The sequence below is a fragment of the Diorhabda sublineata genome, chromosome 2 (assembly GCF_026230105.1).
Source record: "Diorhabda sublineata isolate icDioSubl1.1 chromosome 2, icDioSubl1.1, whole genome shotgun sequence".
Lineage (NCBI taxonomy): Eukaryota > Metazoa > Arthropoda > Insecta > Coleoptera > Chrysomelidae > Diorhabda > Diorhabda sublineata.
In genome coordinates this window covers 21,267,760-21,295,539 of record NC_079475.1, presented here as the reverse complement: position 1 = coordinate 21,295,539, position 27,780 = coordinate 21,267,760, and the positions used below count along the sequence as shown (strand labels likewise).

The following is a 27,780-nucleotide window of genomic DNA, read 5'->3' as shown; positions in this document are numbered from 1 at the left end:
ATGGAACTACTCCACATTATCAACGCAATGTCTGTCAGTAACCCAATGCCTTATTTCCTAATCGGTGGATATGAAGGTAAGGATCGACAGAATGGCCTGCGTAATCACCTGATCTTACATTATTAGATTTATTTCTGTAGGAATATGTAAAAGGCATTGTTAACAAAACTGAACGTTTCGATTTAAATGACTCGAAAGAATGAATAACGCTTGTGATTTGGTCTGATTTATTAGAAGACAACTTTATTTAAGATTGGAATTTTCCCTAGACGTTCGCGCTGAACATATTCATTAACTATTATAGTTCTTTTTGTGTTGAAAATATTATTAAAATTTTTTATTGTATTGTATTTCATTCTTGATTTATTTTAATTTTGGTAATAAACGAAAACATTTTAAATGGAGAGACTATACTTTCCATTTGAAAAATTGGGAGTTGTATTCGTCATTCGAAAGGGATTGAAAGTACACACATAAGAATGTCGATTTATAACTTAAATTTGACGTGCTTCATGATATTCTATAAATATATACAGTAACAGAAATAATCAATTTATTGTATTTGGTTTTTACACATTGGAAGATAAAATAAATTTATTGTTCTCAACCACAGTCGGAAAGAGTCCCGGATAGTCTAAAGCATGGGCGTATCAAATTTGGGCTTTCCAATAAGCATTGGATTAAACCCTAAAATCGTTTGAACTAATTTCGGACTTTTTATGGATCATTGGAAAAGTCTATGGATTTTGCTTCTCGAATTCGGAGATCGCGTTTGCGATGTGATTTATAGAGAGAAGAATCCAACTACGTAAAGGAGGTGCCGTTACCACTCGGACTAACGCAAATTTCGAGAATATTTCTGCACACTGATCGCTGTCTAACTGTTAGTTATAAGTGAAATTTGAACAAACATTGGCCGCAGGATGTCACACAAGGATTTAAGCATGCGAAAGATGGTACAAGAAGTTCTAACCCTTGAACAAAACAAATGATGACGAAAGCTTAATAAGATCATATATTCACTGGAAATGAGAGCTAGATATTTGTGTAAGACCCCAAGACCCTTAAACAAAGTCAGCACTTAGTAGAAATGTATGAGGCACGTTCAACAAAAGCGGAGATGTTCAGGTCGCGACTATTTTCATTTTAATTGTTATTTTGTATACATGGCATCGTTTATTGAGGTTATGTTCCAAATAGTCAACATACCTAACCATTCCTCACTGATTGTGTGGAAGTTTTTGATGAAATATCATTATAACTATGCCGCACCCACCTTATAGTTTCTATATTGCCTACTGCGATTTCCCAAAAAACTTGGTCATGGTGACTTAGAGGAGGCTGCACAAGTTGACACCATGGTTATATGCAATAGAAAACTTTTTATATTGTACTGTCTTGTCGGTTATATTGAACCATGGTATTTAGATGTGTTAAAAGAATTAATTCATAAAATGTAATGTAAAATTGTGAACAGAAAAAAATAACCATAAAAACAATGGATAATAATATTGTACCAATGTTATAGAAATATAGCATTTGATATTTCGCGTTCATTATGATGATTTCCAAGTAACATTAACTGTTTTTAAATAGTGACAATGGTGAATTTGCTTGTCTCCATATTTATCTTAAATACTTCTAAGTAACTACTTATTCAATAGTTATTGTCCCTTTAGGAGATAATTCAAAAATAATGACCTCAACATATTTACAGGAACGTGCTTACATGAATTTTTTAGCATTTGAAGCTTCATAATTTATGTTAAGTATATATTTAATTCAAAATAATATTCAATAAAAGTATACTCTGCAAATATTTTTAGAATTCATACTTTCAATGTACATATTCTTAATTCCTTAATAGCTTAGACATATTATTCGGTCAGCCACGCCTTTTTCCCTTGATGTATATGTAAGCGGTTGTCGAATATTTTGGAACTATTCTGACTGTGATAAAGAAAATCACAGAAAATTATATTGGTTACAACTAGAAGAAAAATTGTCAAATGGAAAAAATACACCTAGCAATTGACAGAAATCAAAAACGGTTGGCTAGCGAACGCTCAACACGTTCCCAATCACTACCGCTACCGACAGGCTAAGCGCTACGTCCGTTGAATGCGATTGTTTATTTTCGGTCTCTGAAGACGATAACTTGGTTACCGAAATGAGTGTAATTGTTGAAAAATTTCAACTTAGTGAAGTAAATAATTCTTGACCACTTCGTACGCGATTAAATTATGACATCATCAATGTTTTCATATTATGTACGCATATTTGTCCGTTGGAACAAAACAATAAGAATTATTCCATATGTACCATTGAATGATATGCATACTATTAGCTTCGTGAGCAATTTCAGAAGTTCATAGTTGAACACTAAATAATCAAAATCAGTATATCCAGCTGACTATTCAATAAATACGATCTGCTTCTTTACCTATCAGAGACAACTTAGTACTTCACATTATCGTACAAATAGTGCGGTGGCTTCCTATCTTGTATGTCATCAAATTTTCAAATAACAGAAAATTGTGAATATTTTAATGCTGTTCCAGAAATGTATTTGGTGGTATGCTTGCCATTGAGAAAATACTCCTATCGATAGGTGTAGTTGTTATGGTCTTTTTGTATTAAGAGCTACTACGATTTAATTGTAGGACTATCTTTCCACCTAATTCCTAGTTAAGCGTATTATGTTGAACGCATCGCTGGAAAGTACTAATGTAAATATGATTAGATTGAGAAAATTAACAAATTTTCAATTATTATGAAGAAATTCGATTTTTTTGAGAATCAACTGAATGTTGTATCAAAAAGCATCCCAAAAACAAGGTTTTAGTAAATGTTTCAGTTTTTAAGTTCGCTTAATATTTCATTCGACATTTTTCAGTAACTGCAGTAACTGTGAGAGTTTTAAATCGTTTCCAATCATTGTTGTTCTTAGACCTGTCCTGTATAGTGATCGTTAGTTAATTTACCCTTTGGAATGTTTATACCCAAAAGCTATTAAACAAGCATTGGATACTAAGTGAAAATGATGTGACAACCTACCTAAATGTGAAATTAATTTTCTGCTTTACTATCTTTCATTAATATATGAGTCAAATGGATTAGTTGGCTCATTTTCAATATAGTAGTAGTTTGAGAAGGTGGTGGTAGAGTGTGTTCAAGAACAGTTTGTTTATTTCACTTATACAATATTGTAGTTAAATATGCATTTCTGGAAGAATCGTAACAATAATTGGAATAGGGCAGCCATAAGTAAGTACATAATAGAATGAATGAATAGTAAATAATTATATAATACATCGTTTTTTTTGGAACAATTATATTTTATACCTACTTGATGATTTTCTAGTTTTTGGTAACATAAAAGCTTAATTTGCAAACATGTCACGTCTCGTCTTTTAAATTTAACGTTGTAACGTTAACGTGATTGGCGATGTTTATTATTCTCGTAACACGAGTGTCTTGCCATAAACATGATAAAAACCGATTTACATTTTTTTTATATTTCTTTTCAATTTAAGAGTATTTAATGAACTAAGTAATCTGTTAATAAAAAGCTCTTGATTGTGAAAAACATCATACGCAACTAGAATATCTTTTTAATATTTTTTTTGCAAAAATATTAATTATTTTAGTAGAATCAAAAATTATTTCTATTTTTATAAGGAATCGAAATCGGTTAAATCAACTCCTGAAAAAAGTATTAGAAAGTACTGTTTCGTTTCTGATAATTTAAATGCAAAAATAGAAATGCATCAATGGGTCTTAATAAATGTTTTGGTACTTTTTTGCGATGTATCTTAACAAGCCATGTAACTATATATTCTAAGAGGAAACTTCAACTTCAACAACAAACAAAAATGAAAAGTTAAACTCTCTAAAGTTTCATAAAATTGTGCAGTATACTAAATTATTATTCTCTCAGCATAGATAATCAGAATTACGTAAATTAATTCACAATATAACAAAATATGTTTTTTGTTGACTAGTATAGATAAGTAGTTGGATTCTAATGGGAATTTACCATATTTCTCGTATTAGCAAATTTTTATGTTGTTACAAGTGGACTAATTCTAAAACGGATCGTTTTCCAAGGTCGTTAATATATTTGTGTTCCAACCGACATGTTTGTGAACCTTTTCCTGAACGGTCTTTTCGATAGCAAGTACTGTTACTTTTCCGATGACTGTTCCAAGAACGGTCCAGATTAGCAGGCTGGAACGAACCTGATGTGTCAATTTACATATTCTGAAACTATATACTTTAGCTTTGTTCACGGGTCAAATTCCGAATCAATTTGGTACCATTTTAGGACCGATCGCATGCGCACTTTCTAAATTGTCATTCGACTTGCCAACGAGAATTTTGAAAGTGCTCGTAAAATTGGTCCTAAACTGATTCGGAATTTGACCCGCGAACAAAGCTATTGAACATCTATTTTTCTTGAATTCGAACGTGAGAAGGGACATTCATAATTTGTTTCCAAAAAATAGGAGCTGTTTCATCCTTGAAAATTTGGGGTTATATTCTGGATCTAACAATTTTCTCAAATATGTATAGAACATGAGGTGTAGAGAGGTGGATAGGAGCTGCGTTGTTATGCATCTTTTATTTATAGTACATTACCCTTCCTTATACAATTCAATCCTATCTGTGTCTCCAAACGTCACAATATATCCCAACGTTCGCCATACCTAAGTAATATTAGAAAATTACTAGCGTAGAACGCCCTCAATGTTGTATTAGGTCAAGACAGGACACTAACTAGAATCCTTTTTTTATTTATGTTTTATTAATTTGAAGAATTGGCATAACATTCAGTACAATGAACAATTCTTTTAATTGACAGGTAGTATGAGTTAAAAAATCAAAAGTATATAACTAAATCTTGCCCGATTTGTACGATTTACAAAGTAGCAGTAGGTGTTGTTGAGTAGAGTTATTCTACAAATCTACGAATTTTAACAACTTATCTCCAAATTGTGACATTAGTAATACTTCAAATATAATACAAAAAGGTGCCTTTTAAACTAAAATTATTGTTTTTAAGGATCTTTTCAAGAGAGTATCTCTTGATGTTTCTACACTTTTCAAAATTTCGAATTACCTCCTTTATTTGAGGCCTTTTAACGGCAATGACTAAGCTTTCATAAAATTGTCGTGATTCGACATAATAGCTTACAACCCGTAATATTTGGACAAATGATTGAAAATGTGCCAAGGGCTATTGAAATTTTTGCAACACACACGTTTATAAAGTATATAAATAACATGATAAATATGAGCATATGTGCAGATCATTGCCTCATTCATGTCTGTCCTAGCGGAATCCGTCCCGTGTAGTTTCCTTAAGACGATTCACAATACTCGAGGACGTCTTGGAACTCAATAGATTTTTCTGACAGTGTCCCCTGTTTTCTGCTTCAACGGAACTTCAAAACATACATTTATCCAGTGGCGTACCCTGACTGACATATTTTGAAATGTGTTTACTTATTATATTCCTTTTGTTATATTATCCATCCTAACAAATTCTCATTCGCTTCTATTTCACTTATCTTTATGTGATTCATTTTACTGTTAATCTCATTTTATTTACTTAATAACGAGTACTTGAAATGAGCACAGCACATTACAGAAAATAATTAAAATAATCCTCACTCCAACAATCTAAACATTATATGATGATTTTTTTACAAGTTTTAATAAATCATAAAAAAGATTTTATTACCAAAAGTAATATACATTTATCTGCAATCCTCATAAATATTGATTCTTTCTTAATAACGAAAAACCAAAATTAATACTATTAGATTTTGCAAATTGCAATTACAATTTTACATGTTCAAATTTGTAATCTGAATCAAAATTTTCCAATTTTTTAGATTATTGAAATAAAATGCTTGCTTTGGTAGCACATTGAGGAAAATATAAACTTATTGAAAAAACAATTCCATTCTGAATTAAATATTTTATATTTAAATCACCTTCCATAATGAAATTAATATTAACGAATTACAACAACGAATAAACGTTTCCTTTATTTATTTACCGGTACCCGCTTATGTTCCAAAAACCCTCAGCACTCGCCCGTTCGCTTTATTTATACAACATTAGATCGAAACTGTTTGATCTTCCTCAATAGATATCGTTTTCTTGATGCTCTTTCAAATATGCGATTCCCTACAATGAAACTATGTCGTGGTTTGACACGTCTGACTCTGCATATTTACCAATGAAAATTCGCTTGGATTTCAATCGTATTCGGATCGAGATCCATTTCCGAATGAAGGTTTTTTGTTAAATTTCATGCGTGACGGCGGTCGCTTGTCGGCGTAGATGAATAATGAGCTACCAAATTTGTTGCGAAATAAATGAATGAAAGGATGGGAATGAATGTTTTTATCGAGAAATAAGTAACTCGCATTGTGAGTGATTTACAGGATGTCCTGAAGAAACAATTTGAGAACGAAAATATAATTAATTACACACTCTTAATACTTAAATAAGTCTATTTCTGTTTATAAATTTGAGCAATATCACCATTCATTTCAATACTACGAAATAATTTTGATAATCTTGTGTTTCCCAATACTTTTAAATTGTAAGTTAGAACATATCTAATTTCGATGTTTGGATCGATCAGTATATATAGACTTTAAACTAATGCAATTAGACGGGCAGCATGGTTTATTGGTATTAACTTACTTTCGTTTTGTGTTCAGATTAGACAGCATATTAATATGCTGGTGAGTCTCAACTACCAAAGCCGGTTATTTACATGGTGACCAGAAATGTACTTGTCAGGCGTAAACTACAGATTTTAAATATCAATTTTATAATAATACGGTAAATCGAAAACAATGAGTAATTTTTTTTTTGATAAAAAATGTGCTCTTATTTAAAATATGCACCTACACAAAAAAAATTTAAATTTTCTGTATTGTTGATATTTATCACTATTATTTGCTCTATAAATGATTTATATCAAAATCAAAACTATGACAGCAATAAAAAATTGGATTCTCAGAATAGATTAAGTTAAATGAACCTGCACATCTGTAATACGCGTTAGGCAGGAGAGTTTCTGGAAACCCTGTACAAAGTAGTGTTTTTCCTTCTTCGATAATATATGAAAGTATATACATACATATACAAAAAATAGTCCTACACTTTTGAACAACTTTTTGAAACTTTTTATAATCAGCCAAATCTTCAAAAACGTTGTTTTTAATTCATATATAGATATTAAATTTTCATTACCTGATACCTTAAATCAAAAATTTACATTACTTCTTGAAAGATGTGTATTCTCATCCAGCCTCTCTTCTAATTAGTGTCTTTCTCTTAATTAGAAACTATGTATTATGATATCTTCATTTAATGTTACGTATATTGATATAATTTTTTGTTTCAGATTTTCTTGGCACACGTGAAATGAAAGCAGATGAAAAACCACCAATTAAACCCCACGCAAATACATTTGGATACAACGCATTCCCTAATCCAGCAATGTTTACTCCATCCCAACTTTTAATGGCTAGTCAACTAATGGCAGCTACAGGATTAACTATACCCGGTAGTCCTGCTTTCTTCCACCCCAGTTTAATGCCTATACCGTGGACGGCAAATTCACCTCCTTCGAATTCCCCACCTTCTCCTCCTACTAGTAATGAACGTCTTTCTCCTGCAATTAGTACAAGGAAAATTAATAATAATAACAATAGTAATAGTAATAATAATAATAATGTCGTGAGTAGTAGTACGACGGCAGATAGTAGGAGAAGGAAATACAAATTAGATGAAGAAACCACTACTACTGTACCTTTACCTTCCCCTACCTCTAGTGTATCACCTCCTTCCGATGTCAAGGATCCCAACAGGGATAAACAATTCACGTGTGGAGTTTGTAATAGGTATGTTCTGCTTTGTAATTAAACACTGACGTACAATTTTTTTATACAAATTAATATCATATTAAAATTTTCTTTTTACAAGTTTGAGATTAAAATTGGAATACAATAATCAAAAAAAAAAGTCTCAGAAACCTCAAACTTGTTCATTCGATTGAAACTTCTGAAACTTGCAAAATCAAAACAGAATAAAATAAATAATATTAATAGATTAATTTAAATATTAGGTTTTTGACAGACAAGTATTTTTACTCAATATCAGGATGAGTTTAAAGTCCTTTCTATTGTTTATCTAACAGATAAGAAATGTATGGTACTCAGTGGCGTGGACAGAGAATGAAATTAATATTTTGACCGTTTTAAATAAATATGGATTATATGATTCAAAGATAATTGTGATGGTTTCTCATTTAACTTATTGATTTAACCAACCATGCAAATTTGTATTTAAATATTGAACGAAAAAAATTTAACATATATAGAACTACAGATAAACTGTTATGTAAACGGAGCAATGATTTTCCAAATTATAATTTATTACGAAAAAATTCAATCAATGGCGCAGTAATTTAGAATTATTCGCATAGAGTGATAAAAAAATTGAGAATAAAATAGATGTATATAGAATATCATCTCCATATTATGCTGAGAGTGTTGATCTACTTCAAGTAGAATGAAGAGCAATTATTGAATTTCATAATATCTGGTTTAATCCCAAATATTGTCAATGTTTTACATGAAGAATCCAGTTGTCGCATTCCACAACAACAGTAGTTTTACGTCATTTAGTTTAAACAATGTCTTCTTTTACACAACTACACCTTTTATTTTGCCTATAATAATTCAGTGGGATTTAGTTCACAATAGTCAGGAACAAGCGAAACTCCAATCACAACGTATACCCTAAAACTGCCTTGCAGTTCCAGTTCCAGTTTGAGTATTATTAGGGAATTATTAGGGAATAATTCAATCAATCATGAAATTCTGATTTTCGCCAGCTACTTTCTTCTTTCTTTTTTTTGACCTTGAATTGAATTCTTCTTCTTTTAATGCTTATCCATTAATGTATGTTCGCGACCACATTTTTCATGGCTTCTCTATCTCTAGCGGTATGGATCAATGTCTGAATATCTTGTATACCCGTCCACTGCCTCACGTTCCGTAACCATGACATCCTCTTCCGTCCCAATCCTCTCTTACCTTCAATCTTGCCCTCGACTATCAGCTGAAGGAATTAATATTTATGGCCTCGCATTATATGGCCAAGTTATGCAATCTTTCGTTTCTTCACGATTTTAAAGAGTTCACGGTCTTTATTGATACGCCTGAGAATATCCTCATTCCTCACTTTGGCAGTCCATGGTATCTTCAGGATTCTACGATATACCCACATTTCGAATGCTTCTAATTTGTTGATGTTTTTCACCTTAAGGGTCGAACCCTCCATCCCGTAAAGAAGAATTGACCAAACGTAGCACCGCACAAGTCTCAGTCTAAGATCAAGATCAAAGTCGGTACATGTAAATACAGTTTTAAATTTTATGAATGTACTTCGAGCTTGTTCAATTCGGCATTTTATTTCACCGTCCGACGACCATTCTTCATAGAACCATGTTCCTAGATATTTAAATTTTTCTACCCGTTCTATAGGTTTTCCATTGTATGTTACTCTAGATTTTCTAAACGTATTCGCTTCCCTAGTGATGTCCGCCTACTATATTAAATAGTTATTGTAGGTCATCTATATTATCTGTAATCAGCACTGTGTCATAGGCGTAACGTATGTTGTTGACCCAGACTCCATTGACTTTGATCCCAATGTCTCTATCTTCAAGTGACCCTCGAAAGATGGCTTTCGAATTGAATAGTGTTTGCTATATAGTTCGCGATCTATTTTTGAATTGTATGATTTGGTCCTGATATTTGAATGTTTCTATAATTTTAATAGTTTTGAGAAAGATTAGACTGTGGAGGGACAAAGAATATTTATGGGCATATATAAGGAGTTTTTGCGTATCTAAACAATAGCTTCCGATCCAAAAATTGACATAAAAGTTCAGATATGATATTGGTCTTCATAGTCTGGAAAATATTTCGACTTCGAAATTGAAAGACGTTTGAGCAATTAATCAGTCCGATAGACTTCCCGGTCGATGGCTCTAATATTGCAAGAGCAATTTACTATCGTGTAGTACATTCTCGTAGTCGGTGTTTCGTTTCTTATTTTTGGAGAAGAAATCGTCTAGCGAAATCCAAGACAGATTGGATGCTATGTATGGTGACTAGTCTACTACTTAGGATAACGAGATAAATATCAACGAACTCGTATTAGCAGACCGAAGCAATCAACAGGTCATTAGTTCAGTGATATAGATCTGAAATCAAGGAACAGTGGACCTTACGAACGTGCTCCAAAGAAGGCGAAGACTCTACTATCAGCCGGAAAAGTGATGGCTACCGTTTTCTGAGATTTCCAAGGTGTGATCTACATCGCTGCCACGGAGAAGTCTGAAAAAGTATTTTTCAGACGGCCTAAATAAGTTAGAAAACTATATTGTACAATAGATTCAGAATTTTCTCTTTCTTTTGGATGCTAAGTACTTATCGGACCACCTCCGTAAATGAATCACATAATTTTATCAAAAAAACATCCATACTATGAGTCAAGCTTCTCCAAAAATCGAGATATCAATCTCAAAAAGTTGTAACTTTTTTTTTATTTTGTATTCAACGTTCCGTTTATTTGATCATTCAAAAAGTTATTAGTTACCTATATACCTATCAAATATAGTTAATATATTGTTTCAGATCTTTTGGCTACAAACACGTTTTGCAAAATCACGAAAGAACACATACAGGTGAGAAACCATTCGAATGTCCAGAATGTCATAAAAGGTTTACAAGAGATCACCACCTGAAAACCCACATGAGGCTCCATACGGGAGAACGTCCTTATCACTGTGAACATTGCGATAGACAATTCGTCCAAGTTAGTATAACCAACTATACTATCAATCTACTCGATACCTTAGGTTTCTTATTGTGAATAGATGATAAATAGTTTCGTTTTATTTCAGGTTGCCAATCTTCGGCGACATCTTAGGGTACATACTGGAGAAAGGCCGTATTCTTGTGAGCATTGTACCGCTAAATTTTCCGATTCTAATCAGCTAAAGGCGCATGTGCTTATCCATACCAACGAAAAGCCTTTTTCTTGCGAAAGATGTCAGAGTAGATTTAGAAGAAGGCACCATTTATTACATCATAAGTGTGGTATTACCGACAAAGAAATGACTCCAGAATCGGACGATGAGGAGTTACAAAAAAGAAGGAGACTGCATCCTCCTTCTACACCTCTAATAACATTTCCTCTACAAGTAAGTGTAAATTTCATTTAGATATTTTTGAAGTATTAGGGGAACTGAAAAATTATGTCGTATTTGCGTATGTCTTTATACGATTGTCATTTATTAGCATTTTTTGTACTTACTTAGTTTCAAATTCATTCAAATTAGTTTCAAACGCATCTCAAGATTATTAGACTTTTTTTCAATTTGTGAAGAAATAGTCAGCCAAATACTAAAAGAGCATACTAAGCATTCTATTTCTAATTTCGCAAGAGTAGTCTCGCAACAAGTGTGTACAAAAACATTTGGCATGTTTGTCTATGTGCATTACACCTTCGTAAAGGGTTCTCCAAGGAAAATCATCAAAATTAGACTGTAATATGAATACAAACTAACTTCTTTTTTAATGATTCACTAAAAGAGTACAATGATCAAATTCAAAGTACGGGCTATTTCAGCAGAAGCTATTTCTTATTCTTAAGAAAATAAAACAGTTAGGAGTAGGTCTCCATCAGCATAGGCGCGTTGAAAAAATTCTATTTCTAAAAGGAAACCTAGCCGAAAGATTATATAAATTACACCTAGCAAGGAGTCAAATTACTATACACTCATCAATAGAGAACTTTTAATTTCAAGTCATACAATTTTTTTGTTATTTGGTCTGAACCGATGAAATATATCAATAAATTTTCAATTTAAAATATCTACGATGGACATTTACAATACTTCATCTCGCTCTTTACTGATCTTTTGTAATTAGGAATGTTGATCCAAAATCTTGTGGTAGTTAAATCAAAATAGAAAACCGAAAAAGGATTTATCGGATTGTTAATTTATATACAATAATACTTACTATATTATTTTTTATTAATTTATGGTTTTATTTGTTTCAGGTGGCCCTACCTGAACAGACCGAGCCAGAAGACCTCAGTATGTCAACGGGACTTCATTCGAATAGTTCGGGTTCACCTATAAGAAGTCCTTATTTGAAAGAAGAAGAGGAAGACATCGAATCCACTGCGATATTTCTCCAAAGAAGGCCAATGAGTAGGTCCTAGTCTAGTTATTTTTTATAATCGATATGGGTACGTTGAAGTCAAATTATTATTTAGATTTATAGTCTTTGCAACATGATTGCTTGCAGATGATTTTTAGAATTCTATATAACTATTAAAAAACATGGATGCTAAAACTTATTAATATAAATATCTATTAAGTCAAGAAATCTCTTTCTGCAAGTGATTTTGCGTGCGGAAAGACAAAATTAACGATATGACATGATGTAATTTCAGGGATTTAGTAGATTTCTTTTCAATTTGTATTATAATCTTGGTATGCAAGTTCCTCAAACAATAGTAGTAGTTCATTGTTAGGCGTTAAAGAGATTCTGTTTCGATCAAAAAACAGTTGAACGAAGAGTAGGCTGTAAAATTTTATTGAAAAAATTTATTCATATTTTCAAACCTGTTTCTAGGCAAATAATAAATCTTCAGTCAACATAGTTCTCTTGCCATTACGATTACTGAACATTTAGTCAACATGGTTTCCTAATCGATTGATTCGAACAAGTGTGATATGTTACAAGATTCATATATTGCGAAATCACGTTGTCCTTTTATAGAAAAATTCATTCGAATGATTACACGAGCCACAAAAAACGTCGAGTACCTATAACTAGTATTTAAAAGTAACACAGAAATGATTAGAACGCTCTAATGCTTGCTGTAAAAAATGTAAAAGAATTGGGGCATTACAAATTTTGACTTGAATACATTTTTATTATACACAGTATTCAAATACCATTGTTACAAAAAGGATTTGCAAAACAGTTTTTTAAAAAGGAAAAAATGAGTATAGTTAACAGTAATAAACTTTTATAGTTTGTTAAAAAAAGTGGAAATAGGACAGGAGTGAAATTGAGTTCCCAGAATAATTACTTACATATCTCAACTAAATATTGAATTTTTGTTCATACACTCAATAAAATATAATATTTATACAGGGAATGTGAAATAAAATAGTATAAAAGTTCACAATTTTCAACTTTTCTATATTATTTTATATAAATATGTGCAGAATCATGAGATTATTAATTATTTCATGTTTGGTACACATAACTCTATTTTAAATACATATTTTTCTGCTTTCTGTTATGTTTCTAATTGAAAATTTCAATAATATACAATTATATTAAAAGTCAATAAGAAGGATTAAATTTAATATGTTGTATCCGAACATGATAACTTTTTTTACTTCTCCTGTTAAGCATACTGTCGATGAGGTACGTAAAACAAATAAATCAGATAAAAATGAAACAATTGTGCCAAATACTTTTTCTGTGTCAAAAACGATTTCAAAAACTGCAATACATCATAGCAAGTCCAAAAAATATATTTAAATTTCCATAATTGGCCCAGTGCAATAGTCACATTTGTCCTCAGTTGCTATTCGTTTATACTATTTGTAAATAAACAATTTAGTGCTTTTTTATGATAAAACATGGATTGCCAGTTAAAACAATATTGAGAAATTATACGAGATTAAAAAAAATAAATTGGAAACAAATGTGAACACAACAAAAGTTACGGAAGAAACAAAGATGATCAGCCCAATAAATGAATCAAAGAAAAATATCTAAAACATTCTAGAAGTATTGGCATATGAATATATAGACACAATTACCTATAACAGGAAAAATAGAGGCAAACAGAAACAATAAATCGACAATATTGTACTACGTGATGAATAGGCCACAAAGAATATATATTGAAACAAAAGAGGAATATATAATGGAATAATTATCCACATTCTAACATCTCCAACAGAGTATTGTGTAAATGAGAGAAAGTAAGAAAGCTAAATTGAAGCAAATTGAATGAACACATAAAGGAAATGGCGGAATAAATATCAATACGCAAAAAAGTAAAATATTTCAGTTTTTAACTAGATAAAATTAGAATGCCCAAGAGAGAAGGTAGAAGAACCAGGAAAAAACGAAGGGGAAGGACAAAAAGTAAATTGCACAACCAGCTAGAGGAATCAGGAGGAAATAGAAGGAAAACCCTTCAGGTAATAAAAGCACTTGATTAAGACAGAAAAACATAGATAAAAGGGTAAAACAGAAGTCAATCCAACCTGAAACGGCATAAGGACAATACAAGATGGAGAAGAAGAAAAAAATCACGAGCAGTTTTTCTTCCTTATTCTTTTGCCGTATTTTCTTTAGCAGGACCGAGAAACAATCCTACCCATCTTCCATTTTTATTATCAAAAATTTAATAAATAATAACAAACAATTAAACTCAAAACCTATAGTTTTTAGCTTAATTTTTTAAACTGTATTTGGTGCTGACCTATTCTGTTCGCACTGCAAACTAAAGTTATCGATTATTATTAAGAGAACATTGAAATTCGTTATTAATATAACCGAATATTAATTGTTTCGACCAACCCAATTAAAATTAAAGTCATCCATAAATTAACCAATCAATATTGAACATTATTCACTCCAACTTATCTAACCTATAAAATTCAATCATAATCTAACCAATACGTCATTTTGAATTTTGAGTCCCATGAATAAAAATAGAAATATAGAAGTGGCAAAGAGTGAAATAACTTGAAGTTCTATGATATATATTTACTCGTATCTGCATTTTAAGAAATTTTAAAGTCACTAAATCATCTCACAATTTTTCAGATAAAAAATATATTAGCACAAGTCTAAGTTTTGCAAAAAAGTGATAGCTTGAATTTTACAACTCGTCTTTTGTATATGTAAAAAATTTCTAGAAGCTAATTCTTGAAATATTGTAAAAAGTATACAATAGTATTTGAAATGCATAATACAAAAGAGAAATTCCATTTTTGCCTATCGTTATTTATTGCTCTAGTTTTATTGTAGAATATGTTTCCTGGTTTGTTCTTAGAAATTGTATTGCACAAAATGTAAATGCGAACAGTTAGGTGTGTTTTGTGGTATCTATTTGGACTACCTGAAAAAAACTGCCTGCCATTTGCATTAAAGACAAATTCGCAATTGTGAAATTTCACAAGGTCAAAAAACTTTTGTGCCTCTCCACCATTTCAAAATTGGCTTTTATAGTTATTGGGCAATCAATTGACCTAGAAGTTGCTTTTACAATAATTATTTGTCTTCACTTATTTTCACACACTTCCTTAATATAAAAACATTGTAGCATACTTTTTTAAATATATAATAGCTTCAGTAAACTTAAAATGCATCTATGACTTGAGGACCGTTAACTGATTTTCAATTACTCTTTGTGTTAACATTTATAAATGGAAACTAGTTTGTTATTCAAAGAACTTCAATAAGTCGAAGGGGTCTAACGTATTCAAATTGTAACTAGTGTAATAATATCAGATTGTTAGATTTTGATAGACATTATACTATGTTGTTTGTTTTGTAATAACAGTATTTCTTTCAGAAATTTCACACACTTTTATGGAAACACTTTACATATATTTTAACGAATTTAATTCTCTTTAGAAAACTATAATATTCGACACTCTTTTTACCTAATAATTTCTTCGTGGTTACAAAATGATGTTCGAAAGTAATTCTGCTTATTCAGAGTCATGAAAGAAAAACATTTACATATTTGATCGTTTTTTTGAATTCTCAATTTCTTAACATCAACAATATAATCAAATATGGTTCAGTTACAGACAATACATCAACATACTCGTATAAGTATGACTTCCGTGGTTTTATTTCTTGTTTAACTAACCATGAGAAATTCTAGATCATTCCGACCCATCGCAAGAGGTCAGATTTATTATTTATCATAGAATCAAACTTAATATTCTGTGGAATTAGCTTTCCAATTTCGATCTGGGGATCTGGTTTTCGTTTTCCTATGCTCTTGAGCTATGAGATAATACCGTAACTTCTTTCGACTTTAGATCAGGATCAGTATCAAATGTTATAATATGCTGTAGGTCCTCAATACTTTGTAAACATTTTAGTGGTCTGATGCTAGTATTCATATATAAGAAGCCGTTTTACATGGAGTAAATAAGGTCAAAATATTGCACATATACTACAATGCACATGACATTGTTCAAGGCTCTTGTCGTTGCATCATGGCTACAACTAATCAGATCTAAACCTTCTCTTGTCATAGTTTCTTTCCGTTTGTTAATCTATCCATCATTGGTCATAATAACAAAAAAAAAGTCAAATTTACCACAAAAGACGAATAGGTTAGTTTTACAGATCAGCTGGTTTTAAGGACAACCGGATGTTCAATTAATCGACTTTAAGCTTCAACTGTGCATTAATTTTATTAAGGTATATTGCATTGCATTTCGTCTTCCTCTTTCACAAACGAACTTTAGAAGTAGAAAGTCTAGTAAGTCAAGTCGTATTACAACTAGTTGAATGTATCTGGCTTTTTATTTTTTGAAGACCTTCATTTTTTTAAAGACCTTCATTGTTAACAGTTCTGCATGTGCTTTGTTTTAAACAAAAATGTCACATGTGTATTTTCCAATAAAATTTTCTCTCTTCCAAATAGTCGTTGTTTCAAAAACTATTGCACTATTGTAAGAAAAATAATGTTATATATTTAACAACTGTTCCAACTGGTATTTCAACATTTCTTACAACAACATAACCTTTTTGATGATTGTAACAATCGAAAGGGTGAAAAAGTATCCCTACTGAAATTCAACACTGTTAATAATGTTACAATCAACTATATGAAATTGATACCTTTTAATAAACTTAGTACTCTTAAAAAACTGGAAAAAGATTGAGTGAAAATCGTTATCAAACCTGTTTCAAAGGCTCATTCAAATATTGAATAGAAACAATATTGTTTTCAAATCAAAATAAATGCAATAAATCTGTTAGAACGTTCCTAAACGTTTGTTATCTAGTTATCACATGTGATCCATCTTCGTTTTTCACGTAATCTGCTCTCTTTATTGTAGTTCGGACAATAGTGATAATGTACAGTTCTTTTGACCTTTCCTCGAGTTAGTCATCTAGGAGCACAACGAGATTGGGATATTTTTTGTGGAGCTACTTTTCACGTAACCTAGAGACTTTCGGATTATCATCTGGGATTGATTTCATTTGGAGATCACTAAAGAGATCTTCGGTCCGAATTTGTTCTGAAAGTTGCGAGTTAAGTTTGATGTCCAAATTTAAACCCAAATATTTTCCTATTTTTTTATTCAAGATAATACTATTATTCGAAGTAATTGAGTGGAACTGTCTTAGCTATGGCTCTTTTCTATTGATGTACCTATTGGTGAAAAATTTATGTCGTCAGCAAACGTGGCTCTCGTTCAGAACTATCTTCTTCTTCTTTTAATGCTTATCCATTAATGTATGTTCGCGACCACATTTTTCATGGCTTCTCTATCTCTAGCGGTATGGATCAATGTCTGAATATCTTGTATACCCGTCCACTGCCTCACGTTCCGTAACCATGACATCCTCTTCCGTCCCAATCCTCTCTTACCTTCAATCTTGCCCTCGACTATCAGCTGAAGGAATTAATATTTATGGCCTCGCATTATATGGCCAAGTTATGCAATCTTTCGTTTCTTCACGATTTTAAAGAGTTCACGGTCTTTATTGATACGCCTGAGAATATCCTCATCCCTCACTTTGGCAGTCCATGGTATCTTCAGGATTCTACTATATACCCACATTTCGAATGCCTCTAATTTGTTGATATTTTTCATCTTAAGGGTCCAACCCTCCATCCCGTAAAGAAGCACTGACCAAACGTAGCACCGCACAAGTCTCAGTCTAAGATCAAGATCAAAGTCGGTACATGTAAATACATTTTTAAATTTTATGAATGTACTTCGAGCTTGTTCAATTCTGCATTTTATTTCACCGTCCGACGACCATTCCTCAGAACTATCAGTTGTGTACAAAGGTTTTGGCACTATATTTTCTTCTAAAACCCCCGAGTTAATTAGGTTACTAGTCTTTTACTATATAGCTTTACTATCAATGAATAATTAGTATTTAAGTATTTAATAATAAAAAATGTATTAAAATTCAGGAGCCATAAACACGTATGACATTAAAAAATAATTTGCAAATTTTCTTTTTCAAAAATATTTCAAAGAAAATACTAGTGGCTCATGCAATTTTCTATGTAAGTTTTGCATTTTATAAATTCCATATCCACATTAATCAATATCGTATGAACTGGTTCATTATTTAGGTAAATCTGTCGATTTCTTTGTAACAGTGAAATCATTATCATTAGATTCAATGTATCCTTAGTCCTTGCATGAAAGGAATATTTGATTATGAATTTTTACAGCCTACCTTCATCGATACGATCTTTCAAACGGGTAATTATTTTTTGTAAATAGTATATATTACATTTATACATATCGATTTTTAAAATTGAATGTCTGTATTATATGTGTGATTGACTGTTTCATTATCAACAGCACCGTATAGGAAGATATATTAATTCTATTTTCACATCAAGAATTTGAAAGTTTCGTACAGACCCGAACATTACGTCCCGAACAACAAATAAAACGGTTCCGTTATTTGTTTAAGACGGTGGTGAAAAACCATCCACTTTACTTTTTAATCTTACATTGGAAATAGCAATAAGGAAAGCGCAAAAACGCACAAGGTTTAATCTACTACCGGAATCATTAAATTTTAGCATATGGAGAAGATATTGTATTGTAATAAATTAAAAAGGTTTGGATCAAAAAGATTCGGGCCCAGGCTAAACGGCGAAAGGGCATGGGAAAGGCAACATTGAAAGAAAACAAATCTTTCAAGAATGGGGAATATAATTTCGAAAAAGTTGAGTCTTTCGATTATCTACTAATGATGATGATTAATACATATGATGAGACCAAAGAGTTAAAAAATCGGGTCGCAGAAAGCTGTAGAATAATGGAACGGAAGAGATATATAACGAGTCTAATATAGAACATGTATTCAAAGCCCAAAGAGTCAAGTGAGTAGGGCATGTGCACAGAAAGACACAATAGATCCTTTGGGTCGCAGTGTATATAATACCCTAATATCCACATGTGCACAGAAGGAATGCAAACAGAATTGTCAAGAGAGCACAAATGAAGGGAATGAGAATCAGAAGAGGAAGAGACAGGCCGAAAAACAAATGGATAGGAGACGTAACAACAGGTTTAAGAAGAGTGGGAATAACAGGAGAGGCATAGTGAAGACAATAGGGGAAGTTGAACAAAACAGAGCTTAAAGAATTTGATTATACTCAATATTTTGGAAATTTTTTAAGTTTAAAGTACTGTAATACTATCCAGCATTTAATGAACAAAAAATGTTCAAACCTCAGGACATTTTTCCTCCCAGAATATCAGTTGAATTCAAATCAATTGAATCAATTAATTCAATGTATTTATACTCTATCCACTTCATTATGTACAAAAAGGAGTCTGAAGCACTCCAGCAAAGACTATTTGTTATTTTGATTCAACCCGTTACATTGATGTCCACAACGAATGGCAACTTATCGTTTACCGAACGGATAAGATTTGCTAATCTGTTAAGAATCGCGTTATTGAGCGCATAAACATCGCGAATTTTTGCAAATGAGGGTGAAGGTGTTGAAAGTGATTTACGATGAGCACGCATTTCCCACACGCGTGGTATGAGTTTGTAAACGAGAAAATAACCAGAAACTTTGTCAAAAACCTTTTAAATCCTACACAACCGTGCATCTTTCGGCTTTCCGAAGCAGAAGATATCCGGCGGCAGATAACATACACACATTGAATTATCTTCCATCATACCATTATTAAATGTTATGGGTAGTAAAAAAATGATCAACCTCCTCGGAAAAATGGTGTGTGCGTGGATCTGCGATGGCTTTTGCTCGTACTTGAATATGTTGGGAAATGTTTTTGCTCCTTGGTAATTGCGATATGTATGAGGCCAACATTAAACATACCAAGTTAGTGTTACGATTTTAATCGTTATAATGCGTAATATACAGGTCTGTACGTAGCTTAAGATTATAATTTAATTGATCGTTATATCCGTTGCAACATTCTAATATCATTTTTTAATGAAAAATCGATATTGTAATGAAAAAAAATTTCAAATTCACCCATAGGTTTTTGAAATTTTCCTCCTTCAAGCTAATACTCTACCAGATTGTGTATAAATATTTGCTAATGGTTAATAGTGAATAATTATCTACTTTAGAAAACAAGATTTTAATGCAATGAAGACTGATAATTAGTTTAAATATTTCTTTTGTCCTATTTAAAGCAAACAGTTTTGTTTATGAGATATAATACAAAACAAAATTATTTACAACAAATATCCTTAGAATGATAATAGGCATAAGATCGAATAAAAAAATTGTACTCATCTATCGAAATAAAATTGATTTTATAAGAAATATATCGAATGTGATCTTAATCAATAGCAACAAAATAAGAAAAAGACTATTAAAATGGAAAGCCAAAGGAAGTACTTAATGTGGCATAGGATAAAAAGTCAAAAATAAACTTGATAAAGCTAATTAAAGAAATGCGAAGAAAATCTTACAGATTGGTCGAAGACAGCTGAAAATAAATAAGTAGATAGATAAATCCAATCTTATATCTGGTTAGAACATGTTTTCTTTGCTTTTTTCTGTCAGAGCATACAAAGCACGTTGTGTTAGACAAACCAGTTAGAATCTTGTGACGGTCATAATTTTCATTATCGACCAAGCAAAATTGGTTGTTTTTAATTACTATAATTAAAATTTTAAACACTCGTTGTTAGATGTTTAACTCAGTGTTGAAAATTCTTGATGGTATTTTCCTATGAATCACGTGTACCAATGGCTGTTTCTTGTATTGTTATCATGTTTTTGTTGATTAAATCGTAAATAAGATATATGTGGTCCAATATTTGTCCTTATTCTTGTCATTTTCAACGTATACATTTTTCGTGGAATATATATTTTTTGGTATTCACATTACGGAATATATCTTGTTTACTTATTTTTTTCATATATCCATTTTCTTTTCTCTGTTCAAATAATACTTTACTTATACACAACAAAATGTGAATATTGAAAAATATATCCTTGATGTTCTGTACTCAACGAGCCATTCCTTACTTATTTTTATAGCTGTATATATTTTTAATGTAAATCTTCTAATGATACAGGGTTACCAAAAAAGATGTATTCTACCAATTTAATTTTGTTTTCACTTGTATTTTTTAGCTTGTTATTGGATTTTGTACCAAAAATTACCTATATTTTTGTTTTTTCTTTTTTGTAAATAGATAAGAGTTTATTTTTAGTATAAAATCCGCAATGCTTTTGTTTTTAAAATTCAAGATGAAATACGTCAACTTATTTATATGTAACTGAAACAATAAATCAAAATGTTTTATTTGCTTTAATTGTTATATTTTGTTAATTAGTATAATCATTTGACGATATTTTATATTCCAACTTAATTTTGTATATCTTCAACACAAATATGTTTGATCGATTTCTTTTCTTTTAATTAATAAATAAAATGAAATTAATGAATGAATAAAATGAAAGTATAATGAAATTAAAATTCATTTATCACAAAATCATATTAGTTTTATCTGAAAAAAAGTGTAAAGCTAAAGACTCATTCGGATATGAAATACATTTGGCCGAGTACTATACTAGCATTCAAATAATATGTGTGAACAGTCACTGGTGCTAGCACACTGGATTGTGAGTGTATTCGGACACTCACATACTCACATGCTTGCACATATACTAGCACGTGTAGAAATAAAAATAAAAATGAGCGGACAACAACACAAGTGGAATAAATAGGAAACTATTCGCAACTTTACCTAAATGAGGTATGTTTGTGGAATGTAAATGTAAAGATTACAGAAATAAACATAAGTAAGAAGCTGCATATTAGAGATTGAGAGGTTCTGTCAAAATTCAGTATCCAAACTTAACAATTCAAGGTGTAAAAAAAAATTAAAAGCATTAGATTCACTTATCAGGAGCTGTACGACACATTACATGCAGTTATGCAGATGGTAGTGCCAACTAGAAAAAATATGCTACATTCAAAGAACCGCAGTATCCTCAACTAAATGCATGGAAAAAAGAATGCCAGTAAAATAACATTTGTGAATACCAAATGTCTTACTAGTGATGCGTGTGCATTCTACTCGGCCGAGATCACTGGATGGAGCGTTATTCCTACTTCATCGTTTTTTGGATCTTACACAAAAATACAAATTTCATAGTTTATTTTAAAATAAAAACAGGGGTGATTTAGCACTTTCTCATAGTTTATCAAATTATTATGGTTTTAAGTTTATAAAAATCACATTATCTAACTAAAGCTGTCGTCACAAAAATGTATCTTTTAAACAATGTCTGAAGATCAATTGTAAAACAAATCGTAGTAATTTTTAAAATAAATTGATAATGTGATCAAAATATCCTATAAAAGGAGCATCAATATAGACACTTATATGAAACTATATAATATAAAGCTTTTTCCTCAACTTTGAATGAGGGCTCGGGAAGTAAATTCAAGCAACTGGATACTAAAAGTTCGATGGGAATAAAAAATTGACGATATAAGTCATAGATGCAACCGATAGAGCTGTGTAAAATCTTCAGTATGATTTGTTATTCCTGTTGTTATTTTAGAAGTTATCCAAATAAAAAACGAATTCCTCTATCGTGTCTCTTAGATGATTCAATGAGGTACTTCACAAGCACTGACTAGTAGACGTAACTGAATTTTACAATGCGTTATATTAAAGTGTCAGTAAAATAATTGTGTACGATTAAAATAATAAAATTCTATAATCGCTCATTGTTTACACAGTAGAGGTTCAAAATGTAAAAGAAAGACCTTTCTTTGTAATTCACTGGAAATTGATCTAGATTATCGATATTATTTCACTTAAGGTCGTTCCCAAGAATAGCTAAACAATTTAAATAAATTAATTAATAAAAAAAACTAATGTTCAAGTTACAAATATTCATATTACACACAAAAAATTAAGGTTTCTAATAAATCGATCGCTTTAATGTCACTAAAAATAGGTTCAACGTTTTGGGTTTTACATGTAAAAATTTTTACATTTAATTTGTAAAAATTTATCGCTTCAAGACACGAGAAAATTTCTGCACTTAACGGACATTTTTTAATATGGCCAATATTTTCCAAAAGAAATTTTTCTTATGAGTGGAATCAGGTGAACAATGAGGACAATAATACAGCTTCTTCTAAAATTATATGTTATATCTAAATAGAACGGGATTATCGTTTTGTTGAAATTATATATAATTAAAATACATTATTTAGTACAAATGAAATTTCATTTTTGGGTCATATTTTTAGACTTTGATTAGATTACCATATTGCTTGAAAATTTTTCCACGTAAACTGAAAATTGATTTGAAAGTTTAACTGCTCTAAGGTAATCAGCTGTCGTTTGATAAACTATGTAGGTAAAAACCCAGGTTTTTTTAATAGCAAGATTTCGGCTGACATTTTCTACGAGAGCGTTTTATTAGAATTTTTTTTCCAAACCTTGGCTAGTTTTTATAATAATAATTAGTCGTTTTTCAAAGTAACATGATATTTAATGCATGTAACGAAACTCGAAGATTCAAAACAAATTTCATATTAATCGTGAAATAGATCATGTTTTTAGTATTGGCAAACTTCTTAAGTACATATGGTATATGTATAATAAATTTTAAATTGCATTAAGATTTAATAATCTTTCATGTTACATATAAGAATGTGTGACAAGTTTTCATCTGGTACAAAATCTACCTCCATGTACCTATGAAGAATCTTCTCCGTAAGAAACTCAATAAGACTGATTTTTACTAGAGTATATAAAAAATTATGAAGTGCAAATCGCGGATAATGTAAAATTACAAGGTGAATAAAACTTGATCAAATTGCTCTAAAGACTCTGACGAGAGTTTATATAATTACATGCTTTTATTTTAAGTAATTATGAGAAATGTAAGAAACCATAAAAATCTTATAATATTATTAGATATGACCTAGTTTTAATTAGAAGAACAATTTGGATACATATATGTACCTACAAGATATCTGTAGACATGTTTAGATTCTATCTCATTATTTAATATAAGATAATATTGGATATTCCATCATTTTTTTGAGGTCACCAACATGCATTTTTAACAAATATTAGATTGTTGAAGTCGTAAATTTTATATTTCAAATTATGAACATATAAAATTATTTTCAAACTCAAGCGTTACTTTAAAATCTTATAAAAGAGTTTCTGTACGATTCAACGTGTTTAAACTTTTTGCGATTCTTTCAAAATTTTTCAGTGAATTTTGATTAATCGCCTTAAAACTACTTGTAACAATAAATTTTTACATAAATTGTGTAATTAAAGAAAAGAACAACCGATAACAAACTTGACTTTTAAAATATTTTCATTTATCCCATAATAGTACAGTAATTGTATTAAATTTTTGTAACTAAAAAATAGAGCAAAAAAGATTCATCATAATTTCTATCGAAATTCAAATGAGGGTTAAACTAGGATAGTTTTGATACTTGTTCTACCATTAGTATACTAGCAAAAATGAATGTATCCTTGTCCATTCTCTTTTATATGGAGAATCTGTTTGTCTAATAGATCTCAATGTGTACCACATACTTATTAAATGTATATAGTTTAGCTATAAGGATTATCAGTGGTTGCGAGGCTTCCATATTAATTCACTTCAGATTACAACTACTTTATTTTATCGATTGGAGGGAATACGAGTATCTATTTGCTTCACAAATAAATTTGTCATTGTAGAAAAACTTCCATCAGTTAATTAATAATGGTGAAGACTTCAAGATTATTCTGTAGTTGTCACACGTTTTTTTACATCCCGTTTCATAGAGTGGAATTAGTAGTTGAGAAGGAAGGCCAACGTCCAATTCTCAAAATATCCTGATAAATTGTGTTAGAAACATCTACCCTGCCCTGCTTTAGTTAACACATCGATCAATAAGACCCCAACTAGTGAATAAAAAGTTTTTTAGCCAAATTTCATTTTATTTACTAAGAGAGTGGCATTAAAATAAACTTTGATCTAATCAATGACTTCCTAATTTGTCACACATTTCTTTCCTTGTAGCAATTTTTTTAGTTCTGACATAGCCAGTAGTCGCTTGCTGCTGGATCTGAAGAATGTTATTCATATATGATAATGTACAGTTACAATCACTGTTCATTACATACCTTTTTCTAAATAGTCAATAAACAATATACCGCGTGTATTCCAAAATACAGATGACATAAACTTTCTAAGGTATGGTTGCGTTTTCGCTAGCTTTGAACTGCATTGGCAATGTCCAATCCAATCCACCACGCGGTTTGATTCAAATTTGTAAAGGTGAATCCAGGTTTCCACCATATAGACGACAAATACTTTCATAAACAGCCCTGTGAATCATTAATTCAATATTGTTTTCGTACCATTGTGAAGAAACGCGGCATCAATTTGAAAAGATGTTTTTTAATTACCAAATGACCAAAGCCTTATGATATCTTCGTGCTATGACCATGACATCATAAACGTCTTGGTATTTGTAAAGTTTTATTCAGTAGATATTCCAGACGTATAATGCTTCTCTATTCATGATGATGACTTTCCTTCTAGGACACGGTACTTTCACAAATTGTAAAGCTTATTTTGAGTGATTTTATGTTAATAACATTGTAGTTTTTGTAATAAATCCTGGTGCCACCATTATTACATCGCTCTAGCTATTGAATTTGAGGCGTGTATAAAGACAAAATTAATGAGGGATTATATGTTTTCAATATAAATATTTCTATTAATCACTATTATTGTAATAATAAGAAATGTTAATTAATGAGATAGGAATCTATTTACAAAGTTAACAAACCGAGCTCAAATTTCATATTAGGATTTAACTTGAATAATAAGGACGTAAAAGAAACATCTATTTTTATTCACCTTGTAGAGCTTTGTATGAATTCACCGAACCACTACCTCAAGGCAAGTACAAAAAAATAGATTAATTTTTCCCCAAAAAGGTTTCCTAATCCGTTTTTCGAAGGTAAAATGAAAGGTTTCTCTTTCATTTGTTTTTCGTAAAAATTGGATAAGAGATTAGCGGTATACACAAAAAAAAAGAATTTCTTTGTTCAAGCACGCTAATCTAAATTTAAATATAAAAATCCGTGTCATTTTAAGGACTATTACTAATATCAGAAACCTTCAATTTCCTTAAAAATCTTGATTCAAAGAAATACTTTTTTCTCTCAAAGATTTATCTACGGATTTGATAATTAGTGAAGTCAGTTAGAGGAAACAAACTAGCAACTAATGGTATTCAAATTTATTCTAAATTGTGCACACTACGAATAAGTGGATAAATCTTAAAGAATTTCTCGTAATAACGTGTAAGTGTTTTGTACTTTTATCTTTTAATATGATGTAACTGATTTCTCCCTTTCCAATGCCCTACCAATCAATTGTGATCTTCTCTGATCGGTGTAAATTATTGTAATATGTAATCTTATGTCAATACCTATTTTATTATTAAAATTTGATCGTTAAAAAAATTCAAACATACTTGTTTTATTCAATATTCTCAATTAAACTGCAACACAAATTTTTTCCATTAAAATTTTCAGGAGGTAAATCATATGAGATCTGGTTATTAAATCTAAACTGGTGTGTGAATCTCCGAATTCCCAAGTTCTAATGTGTAACCATTATATTTCTTAGTGCCAGTAAAAAAACAAACTGTTAGATGGCCTATATGTTTTTTACAAACTGGTATCATTACTTCATTTCTCCCGAAAAATAATCAATGATAATTATCAATCAATATACGTAACGTCTGTAATCGGTTGTTTTATAGATTAAACGTTAGTGCTCATTTAGTGCTGAAATCAGATATTTGGTGCTGTGATAGGTGAACCAAAAATGAGAACACTGCTAACTTTTGTTTAAGCTACCAGTGTAACGCTCGTGACCGCGCTATGATACAATTGCAGCGAGAGCACATGAGCTAATAATTTAGTGCTCAATGAGTGCTGCCGTTATTGCCAATAATTCTTGGGAAATTGTTTTTTTTTGTAGGAGATTCTAAAATGGATACTAGTGGAGATGAAAGACGGCACAATTCGATCCTTAATTAGTGATGCCAGTGTAGCCAAAGATTCGTAACAAAAAATCTATTTTCAATATTTTCAAATCAATTACTGCTAATATAACGATGCAAAAGGGTAGAATATCACTCTAGAATAGGAACTGATAGAATTGAAAGACATCGCTATTTAGTACTGGTTAAGTGCTGCAGGATCAGCACTAGATCACTACCATAGTGTAACAGGAAACCCGTGATCAGTTGTAAAATCAAATTTGGAATCATAGACTCCGTAATGTTGATATTAGGAACTCGGCACAATATTTTATTTCCGACTTAGATGAGAGTTTGCAGTGCAGGAT

General features: G+C 30.9%; 1 protein-coding gene across 1 annotated transcript; it reads left to right on the top strand.

Annotated features, from left to right (window-relative positions):
* On the top strand, positions 1-27,498 carry LOC130440628 (protein krueppel-like). Its single transcript, XM_056773886.1, has 7 exons — positions 1-76; positions 7,433-7,931; positions 10,737-10,917; positions 11,006-11,305; positions 12,169-12,322; positions 14,223-14,344; positions 27,412-27,498. Exons 1-7 carry the CDS (start codon positions 1-3, stop codon positions 27,496-27,498), a joined length of 1,419 nt encoding a protein of 472 aa, XP_056629864.1.
* The last annotated feature ends 282 nt before the right edge of the window (positions 27,499-27,780 follow it).